This window comes from Miniopterus natalensis, chromosome 18 (genome assembly GCF_054644295.1).
Source record: "Miniopterus natalensis isolate mMinNat1 chromosome 18, mMinNat1.hap1, whole genome shotgun sequence".
Lineage (NCBI taxonomy): Eukaryota > Metazoa > Chordata > Mammalia > Chiroptera > Miniopteridae > Miniopterus > Miniopterus natalensis.
The window spans coordinates 10741829-10761735 of record NC_142098.1 but is presented as its reverse complement, the minus strand read 5'-3'; the positions used below and the strand labels follow the sequence as shown (position 1 = coordinate 10761735).

Here is a 19907-nt window from a genome sequence, read left to right as displayed (position 1 = left end):
GGGAGGGGCAGCCTGGGCAACCGCAGGAAGAAAACAAGACTGTTAGGACTTCGCTCAGGCTGGATCTCCCTTGCCCAGGGTGCGGGGAGGCGAGCTTGAAGAAAGGACTTCTCCCTTCCGCCCCAGCAGCGGTCCAGTGGCAGGGCTGTAACCCCCCAAACACAGGCTCGACGCAGAGAAGCCATAGAAACGTCTTTATTGAAGGGGGCAGGAGGCATGCTGAGTTCGGGGACATGCAGTGAAGGGGCAGTCGTGAGCTGTCCTTGGTAGTGAGGTCCCCAGGTCCGCCCTGGACTCCTGGGCCTTCAGGGTCTCCCTCAGGCTGTTGGTCTGGCCTGAGTGCTGTGAGGTCCTTTGGGGCCAGTGACTCAGATTTGGTGTTTTGGACCTTTGACCGGAACGTGGATTGAAATGGGGGCTCCAGGATTTGGGATCCCCCTCAAGGCCTTGGGGTCCTTCGTGTATGAGATATGGAGGCTTTAGGATTTGGGGTTCCTTTGGGGCTGGGACTCTTGAAATTTGAGTGTCTTGAGATCCATGACTCAGGGCATTGAGGTCCTCCAGTGTTCAGGGGTGAGCATTCCTGTTTGGGGTCTCCTGGTGCCTATGAATAGGGCTTAAGGTGCCATGGTAGCCTGGGATGCATGTCCTGACTGCAGTCTCCTCCATTCCAGGCACAAGGACCTCCATGATTGGGGTTTCCTGGGAGCTTGGGATTGGGCTTTCAAATTTAGGATTCTCTGGGGGGTTGGGGATTCCATGGTTTGGGAGTCCTGGGAATTAGGGCTTTGGGGTCTTCCGGGGGCTGTAGGACTTAAGGGCACAGGGGAGTTTGGGATCCCCAGTCTCAGAATGGGGGCTCCAAATTTTGGGGTTCCCCAAAGGGGAAAGTCATTATTTTAAAAATAGAGAATTTTCTGGGAACCTGGCCAGCACAGAGGCTTGTGGCCATGTTGGGTGGGCTTCATAAAAGGCACTGGGGGTTTCTTGAGAGTGCAGAGGGTAGGAATACCTGGGGGTCCTGTAATTAGTACTTCCAGGACTATTTTGGTGTCTGTAAATTGGGGGTGACAGTGGCCTGGTTAATGTGTGTCTTCTTCAGGGGTTAGAGCAGGGGTCTTTGTTAATGGAGGGGGGTCTCCGATTGCAGTATAAGGATTTTGGGGTAACTATGAGGAATCACATCTTGAGGGGATTGATGTTAAATGTGGCATAGTGACATAAAGGTCTGTAACTGTAGCTCTGGAGGTGTTTATTTCAAGGGAACTTGATGGGAAGGGGTCTTTTTTAATGGGAAAGGGTTCTGGGATGAGTGACTCAGGAATGTTCTGCTGTGGAGCATTATGTGGAGGTCACCATTTGGGGTGATGTGGAAATCTGTTATTGGGGGCTCTGCTCTGAGGGGTTGAGGATAGGGACTAGCCTGAAGGAGCTACACTCAGGGAATCTCTTTCTGGGTAACATGGGGTCTGTATTTGGGCATTTATCATGGGGGGATCTGTTAATAATAGGGCCTCAGTGATTAACAAGGGCTGGCTAATGGGGGTCTCTATTCTGGATGTGTTACTGGGAATATCTATCTCAGGGTGACTTGGGGGCTCCTTGTGTCAGGAGATGCTAGAGGGGGCTGTCTCTGTCAGGTGTCCAGGGCCTCTAAGACTGCATCTCTGCCCTCAGCATCCAGGGAAACCAGCAGCAGAAGAGCAATCTGGAAAGGAGAACCATGTCACCCCCTGATGCAGGAGTGGGGACATCTGGATCTATCTCCCTCACCTCTTCCCCAAGTATTTGGAATTTGGCCTTGCTGGATTCTGCCTCTACCACTTCGGCTGTGCCTTCTCAGGCTCCTGTGGAGGGTATTCTGCCTCCCCTGCCTGCTCCTTAAAAGTTGAAGTCTCCAGAATTCAGTGCAAGGCCTCACTTCCTAAGACTGTTTCTTGGTAAGCTGACTAGTCACAAGTTTTTCTAACTTCTATTTTTAGCCCCAACCAGAGCCCCAGACCCCAGTGTCCAATGGCCTGGCTACGCACCTGGAGATTGAGTTCTCTGATGCGATGTCCTTTGGAGTCCGGACTGTCGTGAAGGTGCGTTTGGGCTGCGTCACTGAAGGGGAGGCCAAGGTCTCAGGTGAGGGGTTGATAGACCCACCTGTGCCCTCAATACCCACCCAGACTCTACCCACGCAGACTCCTGGACCTCACATTCCCAGCACCCAGCTGAACCTTTTTTGTCAATAATATTCTGTGTCTTCCAATGCCTACCCATGTCCCCAGTGCCTGCCCAGAGCTGCTTGTTAGCTAACATCCCCACATCCCATGGCACCTATCCTCTCGGAGACATGTGTTCCCAGTGGACTACTGGAGATTCTGTCATTAGCATGACCATTCCTCCTATCCCCAAACCCTCCTCCCCACACGCCAGTCGCCAACTCACTTGTCACTTGATGTACTTTTTTGGCTCCAACATTGTCCCCAGAGGGGTCAGTGGATCCACCAATCCTGGGGAGACATGAGAAGTGGGAGGAGTCAGAGCCTCAGAAGCCAGGGTCTGACCTGGAGATGGGGGCCAAGCACCCACGCAGAAAGAGCTCAGGTGTGGGGGTGGGTATCCACACTGTCCTGCTAATCCAAGAGGAGGAGACATCTGAAGGGGAAGTCAGGGTTCTGGGTGGTGCCTTGGGCTCACCTCTGAATTCGGGATGCTGGTGCAAAGACTCCATGCTTTGGGGCGCAGGTGAAGTACCGGACACCAAAGACAGAGCCATCGTGCTTGCCCGTGGGCTGGTCTAACTCAATGCCATACCAGTAACCTGAAGCAGAAGAGTGTCAGGATATCTTGCAGTCTTGCCTGCCCTGCAGCCCAGATCCCCATCCTCACCTGGGGCAAAGTCTGTCTTCCCATAGAAGCGCACAACCCCTTGCTTTTGGCCTGCTACAAGGACTTGGTCTCCGACCTCAGCCTTGGCTCCCTCTCGCTGCTGCAGGCTGCCCAGAGATGGGGATGATGGGGGCTTCTTCTTGCCTGGGAGTGGAAGGTACAGGGTTAGGGGTGAGGTGGGGCTCCCAGGCACCAGTCCTGGGGACCCCATGCCACCAGAAAGCCCCAAGGCAGAAATTCTGTTGTGGCTCCAATCAGAGGAACCCCAGAGCCTCCCCTAGAACTGCAGGGTTTTGGGCGTGGAGGAAAACAATCCCAGCTGAGTCAAGAACTGGGAGAACCCCAGATCCTTTCTCAAAGCTGAGGATATTTGGGCCAAAGGGGAAAAAAAAGTCACAGAAGTCAGGAACCCAGAAGTTGTCCTTTTAAAATACTGGAGAGCTAGGTCTGAGGATACTCAAGTCACTAAAGCCAGGAACGCCATAGATTCTTCCCTAAAACTGGAGGAAACTTTTGGGCCTAAAGGGAAACTAAGTAATAGAAGGCAGGGAACCCACAGGTCCTTCCAAGAACTGGGTGGGGCCAGTACTAAGTCAAAGGAGGAACTGAGTTACAAAAGTCAGGAACTAAAGGTCATCCTCTAAAATTAGAGAGTTTGGGCCTGAGGAGAAACTGAGTCACAAAAGCTGGGCTACGCATTATCCCCAAGACTGGCTCTCCTCACCCTTAGGGTTCCCCCTCTGACCTTTGTGTTCCCTGCGGCCTTTGCCAGTGACACGGGAGAAGTCCATCCGGGGAGTGCGAGGTGTGGAGGTGACAGATGAAGGCGGTGCGTCCACTGCCTTGGAGATCTTGGACACAGAGGCAAAGAGACCTGGAGGGATAGAGTCTGGGCTGGGAGTTGTCCAAGTCTCTGCCCTATCCCTCTGCCCACCATCATCCCCCACGCCCCATTACCCAGTTGGCAACATCAGAACTACTGAGTGGACAACACCCACCACCCCTTTTGGGCCCCCGGTGGGACTGACCCTGCTTGGGAGGGCAGATGAAGTACCGGACACCACCAACGCTGCCATCATTCTTGCCCTCAGGTTCGTCCAGCTCCACGCCCACCCACTGGCCACTGGCGAACTCCGTGGTCCCGCAGAACCGCAGTGTGCCCGTCTGGGGAAACAAGGGAGGGTATGGCTTGGGGAGGCCTTGGGAGGCCCTGATAGATCCCTGGCACACAGGCAGCATGGTGGGGTAGATGGGGGAGCCCCAGGCTCAAATCTCAGCTCAGACATCACCATTTACTGGCTGTATGGCTTAACCTCACTGTCCCTCAAGGTCCTCATCTGCAAAATAGGAACAGAAATCGCTCCCACCTTATAGGATTGTTATAGAGCTGCCCTGCACAGTGCAATAAATAGCCACTAGCCAAAATGTGACAATTTAACTAAAATTAAATTAAAATTTCAACATTTCCCTAATTATACCAGCCACATTTCAAGTGCTCAACAGCCACATGAGGCTTGTGGCTACGTCACTGGACAGCATAGACTGCAACATTTTCATCAACAGGGAAAGGTCAATTGGACAGGGCTGTCACAGAAAAATGAAAGCCCTTGGAATAGGGCAGGGTGCCGAGTTAAGGGATTGGTGAGTGTTGACTGTTATCCTGTAGCTTTGGTCCTGGGACCTCCTGGGCTAGTTTCATGTGGAAAATTGGGATAACAATCCACCTCCTAGGCTGATTGTCTGGTCGAGACATTTTTAATATATGTAAAGTTGCTTAGCTGCTGTGAGTGTGGTTATTACCATTGTGTGAGGCTCCTTCATCTCTCTAAGCCTCAGCTGCCTGTCTACAAGATGGGCTAATAAAAAGTGCCACTTTGGAGGGTTAGTGTGGGGATCTAGCAGTGCCTGGCACACAGAGCACTTGGGAAGCACCGAGCCCTGTTCTAAGGGCTTTACACATTTTAACTAATTTAAACTCATACCACCCCCTGAAGTGACTACTCTTATTAGCTCTGCTGTACAGATGGAGCAACTGATGCCCAGAGAGGCAGAATCACTGGCCCCAGGCCCTGGAATTGGTTAAGATTTGCCCAAGCAAATCCCTGAGCCTGAGCTCAAAACCTCTGTACTATGCTGATTTTCTAAGGGGCAGGGATGGTTACTGCATGTCCTCAAAAGGTTAAACCTCTCTGAGCCTCTTACAGTCTTCTGGGCTGTAAAATAGGGAGAGTGAACTCATCCTGCTTTCAGAATTGTCACATGAATTTGATTAGAGCACACAGAAAGCTTTCCAGATGGGGCTGATGCATACAAAAAGATAGGGAACAAAATGTAACTTTTATGGTTTCTCACTGTACAAAAAAAAAAAATCAGATTTCTTCCAGTGGCATGCAGGTCTGGTGTGATCAGCCCCTGCTGACCTCTCCACCTCACCTTCCCTCCTGTACAGCAGGATCTCTGTACCTGTTGTTCCGTCTTCATATTTTTGTGGGGTGAGTTCTTTCACATCTCAGCTCAGATATCACCTCCTTAGAGAAGTCCTCGTGGAACACCCAGATAAAACCACCTCTACCCTCAGCCAGGGACAATTTACTAAACCCAAGCATTGGTTTCCAAAGCCCTTGTTGCTACCAGAAATTATCATAACTATGGCTTTACTTTATTGACTGTCTCTACTTCATTAGAAATGAAGCTCCATTAGAGCAGGGCTGGGGCTGACACAGCCCTTTATGCCCGAAAATGGGCTTGGTCCAGCATGGAGCCTGAGGGACATCGGTAAATGAATCAAAGTTGGAAAGCCTGGATGAATGAAGATTCTCTCTGCTTTCTAGACCTTTTTACCTGTTTCCCCTACCTGAGACCCTCTTCTCCAGGCTCACTCCTCCTCATCTTCAAGTAGGTACATCTCCTATCACACCCCTGACTGTTCTGATCTGTACTTTTTCCCCAAAGTACTGACTACTCTGGAAGCAGAGGTGGGCCCCAATTGGGGACTACAAAGCCCAGGGGAAGCAGATGGAGCAGAAATGCACTGACCATTCTGATTGTGCTTCCCCATGACAGCCACAACTGCTCTGGACTGTAAGTCAGTTGATTGATCTGTTTCCCCCTGGACTGAGACCTCAACTGTTAGGTGAAATAAATACTGTGTGAATCACTGGGAAGGTGGGCAGACAAAGGGGAAAGTCTGCACGCTGTCCAAGGACCCAATTCTGAGGGATGAGGGATGAGTCCTGCCCCCCCTCCCCTCCCCTGTTCGGTCCCTGACCTTCTGGCCATCCAGCAGCACACGGTCTCCCAGGCGCAGGCCCAATGTGCTGAGCATGAGATTGCCTGGAACGTTGTCATAGTTGGGTAGCGTGACCTTGGGGAGGGCGCAGGAGAGTGGCACAGCCTCCTCCAGCAGTGTTCGTAGCTCCTTGGCCACCAGCGCTGCCTCTGCCTTGTCCAGGGACATGTCCATGGGGTCTGGTACCACCTCCGCTGGCACCTGTCCCTTTCGGTTCTGAGGGCCAATGGGAAGACAGGGGCAAGGACTCAGTGACACAGGCTGCACCCTCACTAAACCCATGCCCTGAGACCCCGGGTGTAAGTGAAGAAGAGGTGGGACTAGGTCACACTCTGGGCCAAAATGGGACTAAGAAGGGGTGGGGTATTAAGGTACAGACCAAGCGCCAGGGAAATCTACCCTGAGATCTCAGGCTGGGGATGTTAATTAATTGGGGGTGGGACTGGGAATGGAGCCGAGAGGGAATGAAGTGTTGTAGGTCATGCCTTCAGGGAGGCCATGCCCCCAGGGACTCCAGGCCAGGAATGGGGCCATGTGAGAGGGGAACATTGAAAATGGGCTCCTGTAATACTGAGCCAGTGGTCCAACGGAGGAGATGAGGAAGGAGGTGAGGCAAGTGTCACCCCAAGATATCTGTGCCTGGGATGCTGCAGAATAACTGGTGATCAAGATAGGACCTAGAAATGGGTGGGCTGGGATCAAAGATCACATTGAGGGCTTATGCTGGGCCCGACTCTCTCATTCACCAAGAGCCTCATTCAACTTTTTTCATGAGCTCTAAATGCTGTCTACACAAGGCCACAGCATCAGCCAGGCCTGAAAAGAGATATTCCTTGCTGAGTGACCCTGAACAAATCATTCACGCTCTCTGCCTCAGTTTCCCTATTGTAACACAGTGTTCATAATACAGTTCACCTGACATATCATGAACACTAAGTAAATGTCAGCTATTATGTCATTTGTTGAATGTACAGATGACCTTTGTAATGTTTTGAGCGCTCCCAGAGATGCAGGTGGTCAGGGCCCCCCTCATCTTCTGCAGAGGCCTGCTGGCCTGGAAGGGACAGAGGAGAAAGGGAAGGAACAGTGCTGGGCCAGGGTGGCAGTACCCGCAGCGCCGGGTTGGCACCGTGCTCCAGCAAGCATTTGGCTGCACCCAGGCACAGGTTGGAGGCGGCGATGTGCAGGGCTGAGCCGTGGTTGAAGTCACTGCACGTGGAGTTCACCACTGGGAGGTGGGCGAGAGGAGAGATCTCGGTGAGTGCCCCGGACACTCTAGGCATCCCCCTACCTTTCAGCCTCCATCTCTAAACTGTCTCTTAACCCACAGGCCCCAGTGCCTCCCACAGAACCTGGCCCCTCCCTACGAGGTCCAGCTCTGCCCTGGGGTAGTGAACCACTGAGCCCCACACCAATGCCTCCAGTCTCCAGCCCCCCACTATTTCCTGTTTGGTACCTCTCCCTGCCCAGCCAGGGCTCAGTTTGGCCCTATCACTTGGCATCCCTCCTTCTTCACTCCACATCCCCACCCTAAAACCCTGGACACCCTCCCTCTGCTTCTAGGCCTCCCTCAGTGGGTCCTGGCCTCCCACCGCAGCCCAGACTTCCCCCTCACCTCGGGGCCGGGCGCCCTTCAGCAGCACACGCACGAGGTCGGGCACGTCGAAATAGGCTGCGTAGTGCAGCGCGTTCATGTTCGTCCAGCGGCTGCGCAGGGTCACGTCTGCGCCCAGCGCCAGCAGCTGCTGTGAGAGGCGCACTGCTGCAGCGGGGTCCCCTGCATGACAGCCTGGGTCAGTTTCTGTGACCTCCTCCAGAGCATGGGCCAGGGCGTGGGGAAGGCCCTGGGCCTCAGGGATGGCATTTTGGGAGCTTAGGCTTGGGGTTCAAGATGGGGATCTGCAGACCAGGGTTCTGGGTGGTCCTGAAGGTGTTGGGTCTGGGGGCCTAGGTTTGGGGGTGCATGGTTTGGGAGTCTGGGCCCTCACCGACTCCATGGGCCCCAGCCTTGCAGGCATAATGGAGCAGTGTCATATCGGTCAGCCCATCTCGATCATTCACATGGCAGCCTCGGCGTAGAATCTGGGAGGACCAGAGGAACAGGGAAGGTTACCCAAACATGCGAGGGACCCCATCTTCTCCCTCCTTGGTTTCCGCAGTGTTCTTTCTTACCTCATTGCCAATGACATCGATCTTGTGCTGTACTTGTGGCACCCACTGGCGCACAATGGCGAACAGCTCAGGGATGGTGGTCTGTGGGTCAGTCAGAATCTCCTGGCACGCCGGGTCATTGGGGTCGAAGAAGGTGAAAGCTGAGGTGGGGAGAGGGCTAAGGTCACCCCAGGCAAGCTGACCTCCTCCTTCCAGGGAGCTTTAGTGTTTTGCCTTTAAGACCCTCTTTAAGGTAAGGTCTCAAAGTAGTGGTGCATAGGCCACAGGCATATTCTATGTGGCCAGCATGAGGTTTCAAAGTCAGGAGGTTTCACATAAAAATCTGGATGCCCAGTATGTCTTTAAAAACTGGAACATCAGCCTGGCCGATGTGGCTCAGCGGATGAGCATCAACCTATGATCCGGAGATTGAGGTTTGATTCCGGGTAAAAAAACAAACTGGAAGATCAGGCAATTCCCATAGAATAGCAAACATCACCCCTTGAAACAAGAGTGTGGTAAGGAGTGTAGCACCCTCAACTCTGGGTGCCCAAGGAGGCTGCTAGTGCACTGTTGCCCTCACAGAGTATGGGAACAGTTTGGACAAATCTCCAGAATAAAAAATAAAAAAAAATTAGAAACAGAAATCCAGGTTATTAAGAAAAATCTCCCCAATTTTTCAAATGCTGTGCAGTCCACATAAAATGTATGCATGGTTAGGATCCAACCTGTGGCCAGCCAGGGTGGTGCCCAGAGGGACTTCCCTCTCCCCCCATTAGACTCTGCTGAGTATTACTCTCTGTGGTAATATCAGCACCCTGCTTAGGACCTGGCACATGCAGGAACTCAGTACATGTTGAGTGAATGAGGAAATGAACACCCAGGTGATATAGAGCCCAGAGACGTGCAGCATAGGTTTCTCCAGGAATCAGCCTGTGTGCTTCTTTTAAAACCCCAGTCATGCCTGGCCAGCGTGGCTCAGCAGTTGAGCATTGACCTATGATTCAGGAGATTGCGGTGTGATTCCCGGTCAGGGCACATGCCCAGGTTGTGGGCTCAATCCCAAGCCGGGGGCGTGCAGGAGGCAGCCAATCAATGACTCGCTCTCATCATTGATGTTTCTATCTCTCTCTCCCTCTCCCTTCCTCTCTCTGAAATCAATGAAGATATATTTAAAAACAAAACCCAGTCATAAAACAGCACTACTTGGCTCAGAAGCCTGCCCTGACTCCCCTCACAGTCAGAACATAGACCAGTCCTTCCCACTGCCTACAGGTTCTGCACAAACTGGCCTGTCTGTTCTCTACCCTTAACTCCTCACTATTGCCCTGCATCCACACTGGCCTCCTTCTGTCCTTCCAACACAACAGGCAAATTCCTGTCTTAGGGGTTTGCACTCGCTGTTTTTCCTGCCTGGGACAGTCTTCCCTCAGATCTTCTCAAGGCTTCGCAGGTCTTTGCTCAAATGTCACCTCTTCAGAGAGGCCTCCCTGACCACCCTGTTGAATGAAATCAGCACTTCTGCCCTTCTCCATCTCCTACCCATTTTTCTTTCTTTAATCACAGCACATATCACTACTTAATATAATTGTTTACACCTCCCTCCCTCTTTTCCTCTCTTCTTCCCTTTTTTCTTCTTTCTTACTTTCTCACTAGTCTTCTACATTAGGATATAAGTGCTATGTTCCCATTCTGCATTGGTTCCCTCCCCACCTTATCCCCAAGGCCCAGCACAAAACCCGGCTCGGAGTAGGTGTTCAGTGACTCTGCTGAATGAATGTACAAATTTCATAAACAAATACGAGTTCCTCTTGGAGTCCACCTTAGCCTCCTTCTCTGTCCTAGACCACACTTCCAGATTCCTTCACCTTCTGTGACCAATCCTGCTTGTTTTACAAGCAGTATTCCTGGGGTGGGGTGGGAGGCAGCCCAGACCCTCTCATTTCCCACTAGGCCAAAGGCCCTCATCATATCTAGCCACATTTCCAAAGAAGATTTTCCAGTTTCCCGGGTGGACCCCCTGCCCCAGACACCCAGATAACTTTCTCAATTTTCTATCAGACTGAGGTTAATTTGGTGCCTCTCTGGTCCACCTCTAGTGGGTGACATGTCCCACTAGTTTCTGACCCTCAGAGCCAATGTCTTCTAAAAGCCCCTTCTTATATCCAACTCCAGCTGAGCCCCACCCTCTCCACCTTGTAGCCAGAGGGAGCTTTTAAACATACAAATAAGACCCACCACTCCTCTCCTTTCATTTTTTTTTTAATATATCTTTATTGATTTCAGAGAGAGGAAAGGAGAGTGAGAGAGAGAGATAGAAACATCAATGATGAGAAAGTCATTGATCAAGCCCGCAACGGGGCATGTGCCCTGACCGGGAATCGAACCCCGATCGCCTGGATCCCAGGTCGATGCTCAACCACTAAGCCACGCCCTGGCCGGGCCACTCCTCTCCTTTTAAACAATCCCTCCAATGCTCTCCCCCAATCACACTTAGAATATAACCAGTCTTCACTGTGGCCTTAAAGCCCCTTCCAGATCAAGCCATTGCCAACCTTTCACCTCAACTCTGATTACTCCTAACTGTAGCTCCATGAGCTTCTTTCTACTCCTTTTTAAAAAATCCTCATCTGAGGATATATTTTCCATTGCTTTTCAGAGAGAATGGAAGGGAGGGAAGAGAGAGAGAAACATTGATGTGAGAGACACATCGACTGGTTGCCTCCCCCACACGCACTGACTGGGTCGGGGATCGAGCCAGCAACTGAGGAACATGCCCTTGACCAGAATCAAACCCGGGACCCTTCAGTCATTGCGCCAATGCTCTAACCACTGAGCAAAACCAGCTAGGGCTTCATGGCTTCTTTCTGCTCCAAGCTCAGTCCTGTTCCAAACCCAGGGCTCAGCACTTGCCACTCTCTGCCTGGAGCTCTCTTCACTGATTCCTTCTCAAGCTCTGGGTCTCAGCTTAAATGCTACCTCATCAGTAAGACCCACCGTGACCTCTCTGTCTCAAGTTGCTTCCCTCCAGCCATTCTCTGTTTTATTTCTTTTATTTCTTTCACAGCATTACTCCAATCTGAACTTTCTTGACTTATTGGCCTGTTCAATATTCAGCCTTTCCCTCTCTCCTGAGAGCAGGGATCACGCCTGGATTGCTCACCCTTAAATCTCTATCACCCAACATAAGGTTCGTCACAGAACAGTAGCAACAGATAAATATGCTTGATGATTAGACACTTTCAGTTTCTCCCTCTCAGCCACCCTGTCAGCTCCACACCCGCCTTCCTCGGAGCCTTGACTCCTGCAGTTTCTCCTGTGGTTACGTCTCCTGGGAAACCCCTTCCCCCGACCCTTCCCTGATTAACCCCCAACTCATCCTTAGATCTCCCTCAAACGTTACTTCCTCAGAGAAACCATGTCTTAACAAACTTGCAGTTTTCCATTCTTGGCAAGCACAATTTCTCATCATGTCTTGTAATTATATATTTATATTATATCATTATACTTATTTGTGTGGTCATTATAGAGGCCTGTGGGTTCTCTCCAGGCAAAGACTGGGTCTGTCTTGCTCCATGCTGTGCCACCAGCTCCTGGCACAGAGTCAGGTCCACAGCAGGCTTTCAACAAATGTTTGTTGAATGACTGAATGATGTATCATGAGCCAAAGATTAGGATTATTCCAATTCCATTCTCCATTGAGTGAATGAATGAATGAATGAATGAATGAATGAAGGGGGGCAGCTGGAATCCATGGACTGAGCAGCTAAGACTCCTTCCCCAGCCATCTAAGGCTCCAGGCCAGATTCCAGGGTGAGAGGGTGGTTACCGTAGTCCTTGGGGAGAGGGGCAGGTGCCGAGGGGTGCACCACAGGCTTCTGCCGGCGCTCCTGGGTGGGGCTGGGGGCTTCGGGGACTGGCTCTTCCTCCTCCTCCTCTTCTTCCTCCTTGTCCAGGAGCGGAGGGGCCATCGGGGTTGGGTCTGTCTTAGTCATGGCCCTCAGTGGCCCTCGGGGACAGCCTTCAGGCAAATCCTGGAGGCAGAGGTGAGTTAGAGAGGCCACCCCATAGGCTCCGATATCCCAGCCCACAGAAGCTCCCAGGGCCTCCCGTCCCCAGCTCTGGATTTGGGGCAGTCATAAGGATACCGTTACCCGTCAGAGGACCGAGAATGTGGGCCCAGCGTCTAGCGCTGCCCCCAGGCCCAGCCCCCATTCTTCGCTCGCATCAGGGCCCTCGGTCCAGGCCGCCCCCTCCCCAGGTTTGTTTATCTCTGGATGCTGGGCGCTTGCCCCTCCCCTTCTCCGCGGGCCTCCCCTCTGCACACCTTACCTCGGGCAGGCCGGCTGGAGACCAAAGCCGAGACTCGGGGGACGGGAGTAACGGGGTGTTAGTTTCGGGGGAGCGATGGGTGAGGAGGAGACAGAGGGAAGGGGACGAGGCACAGAGCCGATGGTGGGTGGGGGGAGGGAGGGGCGCTGAAGGCGCATGCGCGGGGAGAGATCCTGGGAGGCTCCTCGGCTGAAAAGGCTGGAGGCGGCGACGCGAAGGGGACGGACCCGAGGACCCGGAGGAAGGAGAGGGGAAAACGAAGGATGCGAGACACAGGGACCGGGAGAGATGAGGCAGAGACCAGGGTAAAAAGCCAGGGATGGGAAAGCGGGCGCAGTGCTTTTTGACCCCCACCCTCATGATGGAGCCTTCCTGTAAGCGTGCAAACCAGGCCAGCTAGGGAGGGGGGGGTCTCAGTATTGGTGGTGATGGGTGTTTTCTCTGCGAGATCTCAGATCTGGTCCCCTCTCCATGCTCTCCCGATATATAACGGGTGTCTCAGAGATACGATTTCTATCACCATCGTCATCGTCATTCTCATCACAGTGCTCACACAGCACTTACCAGGCCCAGAGAGGTTAAGCCACTTGCCCAAGGCACACAGCAAGCAGGTGGTGGAGTGAAGACTTGAAACCAGGCAGCCTGGGCTTTTAATTACCATGCTACATGGCTGTAGCAGTATCTAAAGAACCCCTCCAACCCTCTCAGAACTTGTATCTTTGCCAGGAAGGCCTCCTGGAGCCAGCTCAGGGCCCAGGCTCCATTATCCGGGATTCATTATCCTGACTTGGCTGTCATACCTGCCTGGCTGTGGCCTGCACTGCCCACAGTAATCCCAGCCTGAATAGGGCTTGGTGCTTTGTCTTTTACCCCTCATCCTTCTAATGGACAGGGCCAGTAGATCCATCCCCAAAATATTCCCAGAATTGTATCACTCACCCCCTTCCCCAAGCCCTCATCTGGGTCCATCTTTCATCTTCTCTCACCTGGACTATGGCAGCAGCCTTTCCCTGTTCTCCCAGCTCCTCCTTTCCCCCACAGCTTGCACCCTATATGCAACCAGATGCACCTAGATAGTATCACATCAGGGCCTTCCCATACCCTGAGGCATCCGCTCGCTGACCTCCCTCCAGGTACAAGCCAGTGTTCTCAACCACAGCCCACAGGCCCTATGTGGTTTCCTGCTGTATCTCCCATCTCATCTCCCCTCGCTCCCCCTCATTCCCTCCACTCAGACCACGCTGTCTTTGCTCCTCCACACCTCGGGGCATTTGCACTGGCTGGAATGCTGTCTTCTGCCTGGAATGCTCTTCCCTCTTTCCAGTGAAATTAAGATTATAGTTATTGGTGCCTTTTTTTTCCCCATCCTTACCAAGGACATTTTTCTATTGATATTTTAGAGAGAGTGGAAGGGAGGGAGGGATGTAGAGAGAAAGAGAGAGAAAGAGAGACATCAATGTGAGAGGCACATGGATTGGTTGCCTCCCAGACACGCCCCTACCAGGGCCAGGGATTGAACCTGCAACCCAGGTACATGTCTTTGACCGGGAATTGAACCCACAACCCTTCAGTATGTGGGCTGACGCTCTAACCACTGAGAACACCAGCCAGGGCTATCCGTATCTTTTTAATGAGGTATTCTCTGCAATGTAATTTCACACACAGCCTTAGCTGGTTTGGCTCAGTGGTTAGAGTGCTGGCCCACGGACTGAAGGGTCCCAGGTTCGATTCTGGCCAGGAGCATATACCTTGGTTGCACGCTCAATCCCCAGCCCTCATCAGAGCTCATGCGGAAGGCAACTAATCAATGTGTCTCTCACATCAATGTTTCTCTCTCTCTCTCTCTCCCTTCCACTCTCTCTGAAAAGCAATGGAAAAAATATCCCCATGTGAGGATTGAAAAAAAAAAATTGCACACACACCTCACCACAGCACACACTCACCTCCCACCTTCTTGCTTTAGTTTTCACCACAGCCACACTGTCCTCCTTCAGCTGATGCCTTAGATGTTGGACATTTGCAGGGACTGTTCTTCCTGGAACATCCTGCCCACACACCTTCCAGGAGGGCTCTTTACCACCCAGGTCTCTATTCAAATGTTGTCTCCTTAGAGATTCCTTTTCAGTGCCCCCCCATTCCACTACATTTTCATTCAGTCTTTATAGCACTTATCAGAATCTAAAATTATCTAATTTATTAGGTTACTAGTTCATCTTCTACTCAAGCAGAATGTGAGCACCGTGAAGGCAGGGTTTTGTCTGCTGGGTTCCCAGCTCAGTGCCAGTTTTGGCAAGGGACATAAGAGAGACTCCAGAAGCAAGCACAACTGTCCCCAGACAAAACCACCCTTGTTCTGATTTGAGACCACTTTATTGACTGAAAAGATTTGAGTTGAGGGTGGCAGGCCCCTGGTACCCAGGGGAATCAGGGCTGATGTGGATCTTGGGCTCAGCTTGGCCCTAGGGTTCAAGGCATCCCTCAAGTGGGAGCCAGGCCCTTGAGGAAGGCACTGCTATACCCCAGGATGGGTGGTGGGGCTGGAACAGCTCTTATGTGATCAGTCTCTTCCTCTGTCTTCTATCATCTGTCCAGTAACATCTGTCCTGGTCCTTATGCACTGGGGGGTCTGAGTGTCCAGGAGCTCAGGCATGGCATCCAGTGTGGGAAGTGCAGGACCTGGGGCAAAGACCACAGCTATGTCAGGCTCTACAGATGATGGTGAAGGCTTGGGGTTCCTTACATCCTGAGAAAAGAACTGGTAAAGATGAAGACCACCAGGGAGTAGGGGATGGAAGGGAGAAGGGGGTGGGGGAGGGAGAAATGATGAGGAACAGGGAGGCTGAGGTGGGAGAGGAGTGTCAGGAAAAAGATGTAGGCAGAGAGAGACATATGGGGAAACAGGAAAGCAGATGTGAGAGCCAGAGAGACATTCATGGGGAATAAAGACGTATGGGGCCCTGGCTGGTGGGGCTCAGTGGTTAGAGCATCAGCCCACACACCAAAGGGTCACAGGTTTGATTCCTGGTCAAGGGCATGTACCGGGGTTGCAGGTTCCATCCCTGGCCCGATTGGGGCACGTGCATGTTTCTCTCTCCTGTCTGTCTCCCCTTCCCTCCCTCCCTTCCACACTCTCTGAAAAGCAATGGAAAAAATATCCTACAGTGAGGATTAACCAAAAAAAGAGGCATGTGGAAACAGGGGAAAAGATGTCGGCGGACGGATGTTACCGGACTGGGGACCTGGCCCTGAGCAGGTCTGCCTAGGGCCAGTCAGTTGTGTGGGTTCATGACTTTGTGTAGGAAAAATTTTATGAGTCCAGGTGACTATGAGGGTACATTTATTAAAGCTGGGGACGTAAAACAAGGAAGGCTTAGCATTAGAAGAAGCACCAGGTGAATCCAGGCTGGGCTGCCTTAGCTCTCTGGGAAGTGAGAGAAAAGGGGGCCTTGGAGACAGGTTCAGAGGTTAGCCTGGGATGAGCTGCCGCTGTCCATTGTTCCCCTGGTTACAAGTCTTGTGGGGTCCATTAGAGTTTAGGAGATGCATGCCTGTGGGGGAAGAAGTGGGGAGAGAAAAAGGGGAAGGGAATGGTGGGGGCGTGTTCCCCAGAGGGAGAGCAGGGGCTGGGTCCTTGGTATTGAGACATTTATCTCTCTCTTGTAGACGGGCAATTTTACGGGAGGGTTTCAGCAGAACATTTATTAGTTTTCCAGGTGTGCTCTTTCAGGGTTGTGGTCTCCACTGATTGGTCAGTGCCAGGGCAGGGGGGTCATCAGTCACTATAGCTGGTCATGGTGTCACCTTACTGATTTTGGTGCTTTTCTGGGCCTGGAGCTGAAACACAACTGAGGCCTAGATGTTATCTATAGGGAAGTGACCTACATCTGCCTGTAAATTTCCTAGCTTCTACTATCCTGTAACATTTACAAATACTTTCTTTTTAAAAAAAAAAAAAAATGTTTTTAGCCTGGCTGGGCGTGGCTCAGCAGTTGAGCATCAACCTAGGATCCTGGTTTGATTCCTGGTCAGGGCACATGCCCAGGTTGTGGGCTCGATCCCCAGTCAAGGACATGCAGGAGGCAGCCAATCAATGACTCTCATCATTGATGCTACTCTCTCTCTCTCCCTCCCCTTTCCTCTCTCTGAAATCAATAAAGACATATTAAAATATATATATATTTACTGATTTCAGAGAAGGGAAAGGGAGAGAGAGATAGAAACATCAATGATGAGGATCATTGATCGGCTGCTTCCTGCACAACCCCCACTGGGGATCAAGCTGGCAACATGGGCATGTGCCCTGACCAGGAATCAAACCCAGGTTCATGGGTCAACACGCAATCACTGAGCCACACCCACTGGGCTACAAATATTTTCAATAAAAACAATTTTGCTGTTGGTGGCGGTGAGAACGGCACCAGTGGGGTCAGACTGGCCCTTGGTTCAAAACCTCAGTACTTGAGTTCTGGCTTGGAAAGAATTCAGAGACAAGACTCACACTATAAAGAGAAATTTTATTTAGAAAATCAGAGGCAGAAGTGAGTGTGGAAGAAATGGGCTCAGGAAACAAGTTACAGAGGCAAAAGGAGGGTCTTTGGAACTTAGGAGAGAGGAAGGTAAAGGTAAAGTGCCTGGGGGGTGGAGGAGAAAGGAGAGAAGGGGAAAGGCACAGGGTGCTCCCAGGAGGGAGAGAATGCTGGGTCCTTGGTCCTAAGGGCTTTTAAGGGTGGAGATTTTAGGGGAGGATTTCAATAGAATATTCATCAGCTTTCCCGATGTGTCCTTTCAGGGTCATGGTCTCCACTGATTGGTCAGTGCCAGGGCAGGGGGTCATTAGTCAATGCAGCTGGTCCTGAGGTAACCATGGTGTCATTTGTCTGCTTTTGCTGTTTTTCTGGACCTGGAGCTGAAACACAACTGAGGCCTAGATGTTATCTCTAGTGAGCAAAGGTCAGGGGGGTCTCAACCACATGACCAGCAATATGCTAAGGGAGGAAAGGTTACCCTGGGGGCAAGGTCCTTTCTACTCCAGTTTTGTCCATTGCTAGGCACCGAGGACTTTCCACCCTGGTGAACTTCTGTACCTGGCCTATCATCCCTGCTCTGCTCATGTCTGTCTAACTACCTACCACAGTATAATAAAAAAAATAAAAACAGATCTCACTCATATGTGGAATCTAATGAACAAAATAAACTGATGAACAAAATTGATCCAGAGACACAGAAGCATGGAGGGGGTGGGTGGTTAACCAAAGAACTTATATGCATATATGCATAACCCATGGACACAGACAATAAGTAGTGTGGTGAAGGCCTGGGGTGGGGGGTGGAAGGTGTCAATGGGGGAAAAAAGGGGACATCTGTAATACTTTCAACAATAAAGATAAATTTTAAAAATTAAAAAATAAATTAAAAAATAACATTTAAGAAATATTACCCAAATGCAGGATCTGGACCTCGTTCTGCAACAGATCACTCTGTAAAAAGACATTTTAACATAATTGGGGAAAACTGCACATGAATTGGATATTAGAAATTGAAAGATATTTTTCTGTGATAATTATATTGATTTATGTTTTTAAAATAGTCATCTGTTAAATATTTTATGAATAAAAGACCTAATGTCTGGAATTTCCTTTAAAATACTGCATTAAAGGTGTCTGTGGGAGGAGTGTGGATGAAAAAGATTGGCAAAATGTTGACAACTGGTGTAACAGTGATGGATACATGAGGATTCATTTATACAACTCTATTTTTTGTGTATGCTTGAAAACACCTGTTAAACACTTTTTAAACAACAACAAAAAATAACCAGATTAAAAAATGGGCAAAGAACTTGAATAGACACTTCTCCAAAGAAGATATACAAATGGCCAACTAGCATATAAAAAGATGCTCAGCCTCACTAGTTATTAGGAAAATGCCAATCAAAACCACAAGCTATCATTTTATAACCATTAGAATGGCTGCTATTTAAAAAAAAAAAAAAAAAGACAACAAAGAAAATAACAAGTGTTTGCAAGGACGTGCAGAAAGTGGAACCCTATGTACTATCTGTTGATAGGAATGTAAAATGTAGCAAAAAACGTTAGAATGGGTAATACCATCTATAGCAGACTGGGTAAGCTCAGCCACATGTACACAAAAGAGTACTATGCAGCTCTAAAACATACTGTGAAGGACTCTAGGAACTGACATGCTATTGTCAGGCATGTATTATGTGAATCGAGCAAGGTTCCAAATAGAGTGTGTCAGCTTTGTTATTGTGGTAGGCTGAATAATGGTCTCCAAAAGATATCTATGTCCCTGGAATCTGTGACTGTTACATTTTATGATAAAAGATGTGATGAAGTTAAGGATCTTGAGATGGGGAAATTATCCTAGATCATCTAGGTTGGCCTTAAATGCAACATCACAGACAAAAGAGGAGAAGGTGATGCGAACATGGAGGCAGAGACTGGAGTGATGTGGACACAAGCCAAGGAATGCCTGTGGACACCAGAAACTGGAAGAAGGTAGAGATTCTTCCCTAGAGCTTGCCAGGGAATGCAGCACTGACAACACTTTGATTTTGGCTCAGTAAACCAGGTATGGACTGTGCAGAATAATTCTTATTGTCTTAAGCCACAAAATTTGTTACAGCAGCCCCAGGAAACTAGTACAGTAATAAGGGAGGAAATATGAACATATATTCTGATTTGCTTGTATTTGCATAAAGAAACACTGGGAAGGACACATAAAAAACTAAAGAGGACACCAGTGGGGAGGAGGTGGATGAGACAGACAGAAGTGGAGATGGAAGCAAGACTTCTCAGGCAAAAGGGAGACAGAAAGGGAAAGTGGGGGGTGGCAGCTGTGAAAGAGGACAGGACTGATGTAGAGAAAAGCTGTGGCACCAGAACCCCGGGGGCCCATAGCCAGGAACTCTGGCTGCTGCGGTCCCTTTAGCCACGGTCTAGGATCCAGATGCTCTCACCAACCCCATTCTGCCTGGACACTCATAGGAAATCCAGTATAGCAGCACTTCCCAATGCCTCCTCTGGGGCTGAGGCTACTCCGTTATTTGACTCTCTTCCTCCTTACTAACAAAACTCCAACTTTATTTGAGGCCATAGTATGCCATGCTGAAAAACTCTCCCCCACATTCCTTTGCAGTTAGGTGAGACCACATAACTAAGTTCTGGCCAATGAACACTTTTGTTGTTGCATGAGATATCACGGATGGTACCTTAAATGTGAAGGGGTTCTCAAATGGAAT

The 19907-nt window shown here is 50.5% G+C and overlaps 1 protein-coding gene across 1 annotated transcript; it reads right to left on the bottom strand.

The window, feature by feature from the left end:
* Positions 1-180: 180 nt before the first annotated feature.
* Positions 181-12751, bottom strand: CLIP3 (CAP-Gly domain containing linker protein 3). Its single transcript, XM_016220918.2, has 14 exons — positions 12650-12751; positions 12147-12351; positions 8339-8478; positions 8155-8248; positions 7782-7943; positions 7276-7394; positions 6146-6382; positions 3906-4041; positions 3623-3751; positions 2878-3021; positions 2686-2809; positions 2434-2498; positions 2031-2103; positions 181-1708 (listed from the first exon to the last, which is right to left on the bottom strand). The coding sequence occupies exons 2-14, from the start codon at positions 12310-12312 to the stop codon at positions 1654-1656; spliced, it is 1644 nt and encodes a 547-aa protein (XP_016076404.1). The 5' UTR covers positions 12313-12351; positions 12650-12751; the 3' UTR covers positions 181-1653.
* Between the last annotated feature and the right edge of the window lie 7156 nt (positions 12752-19907).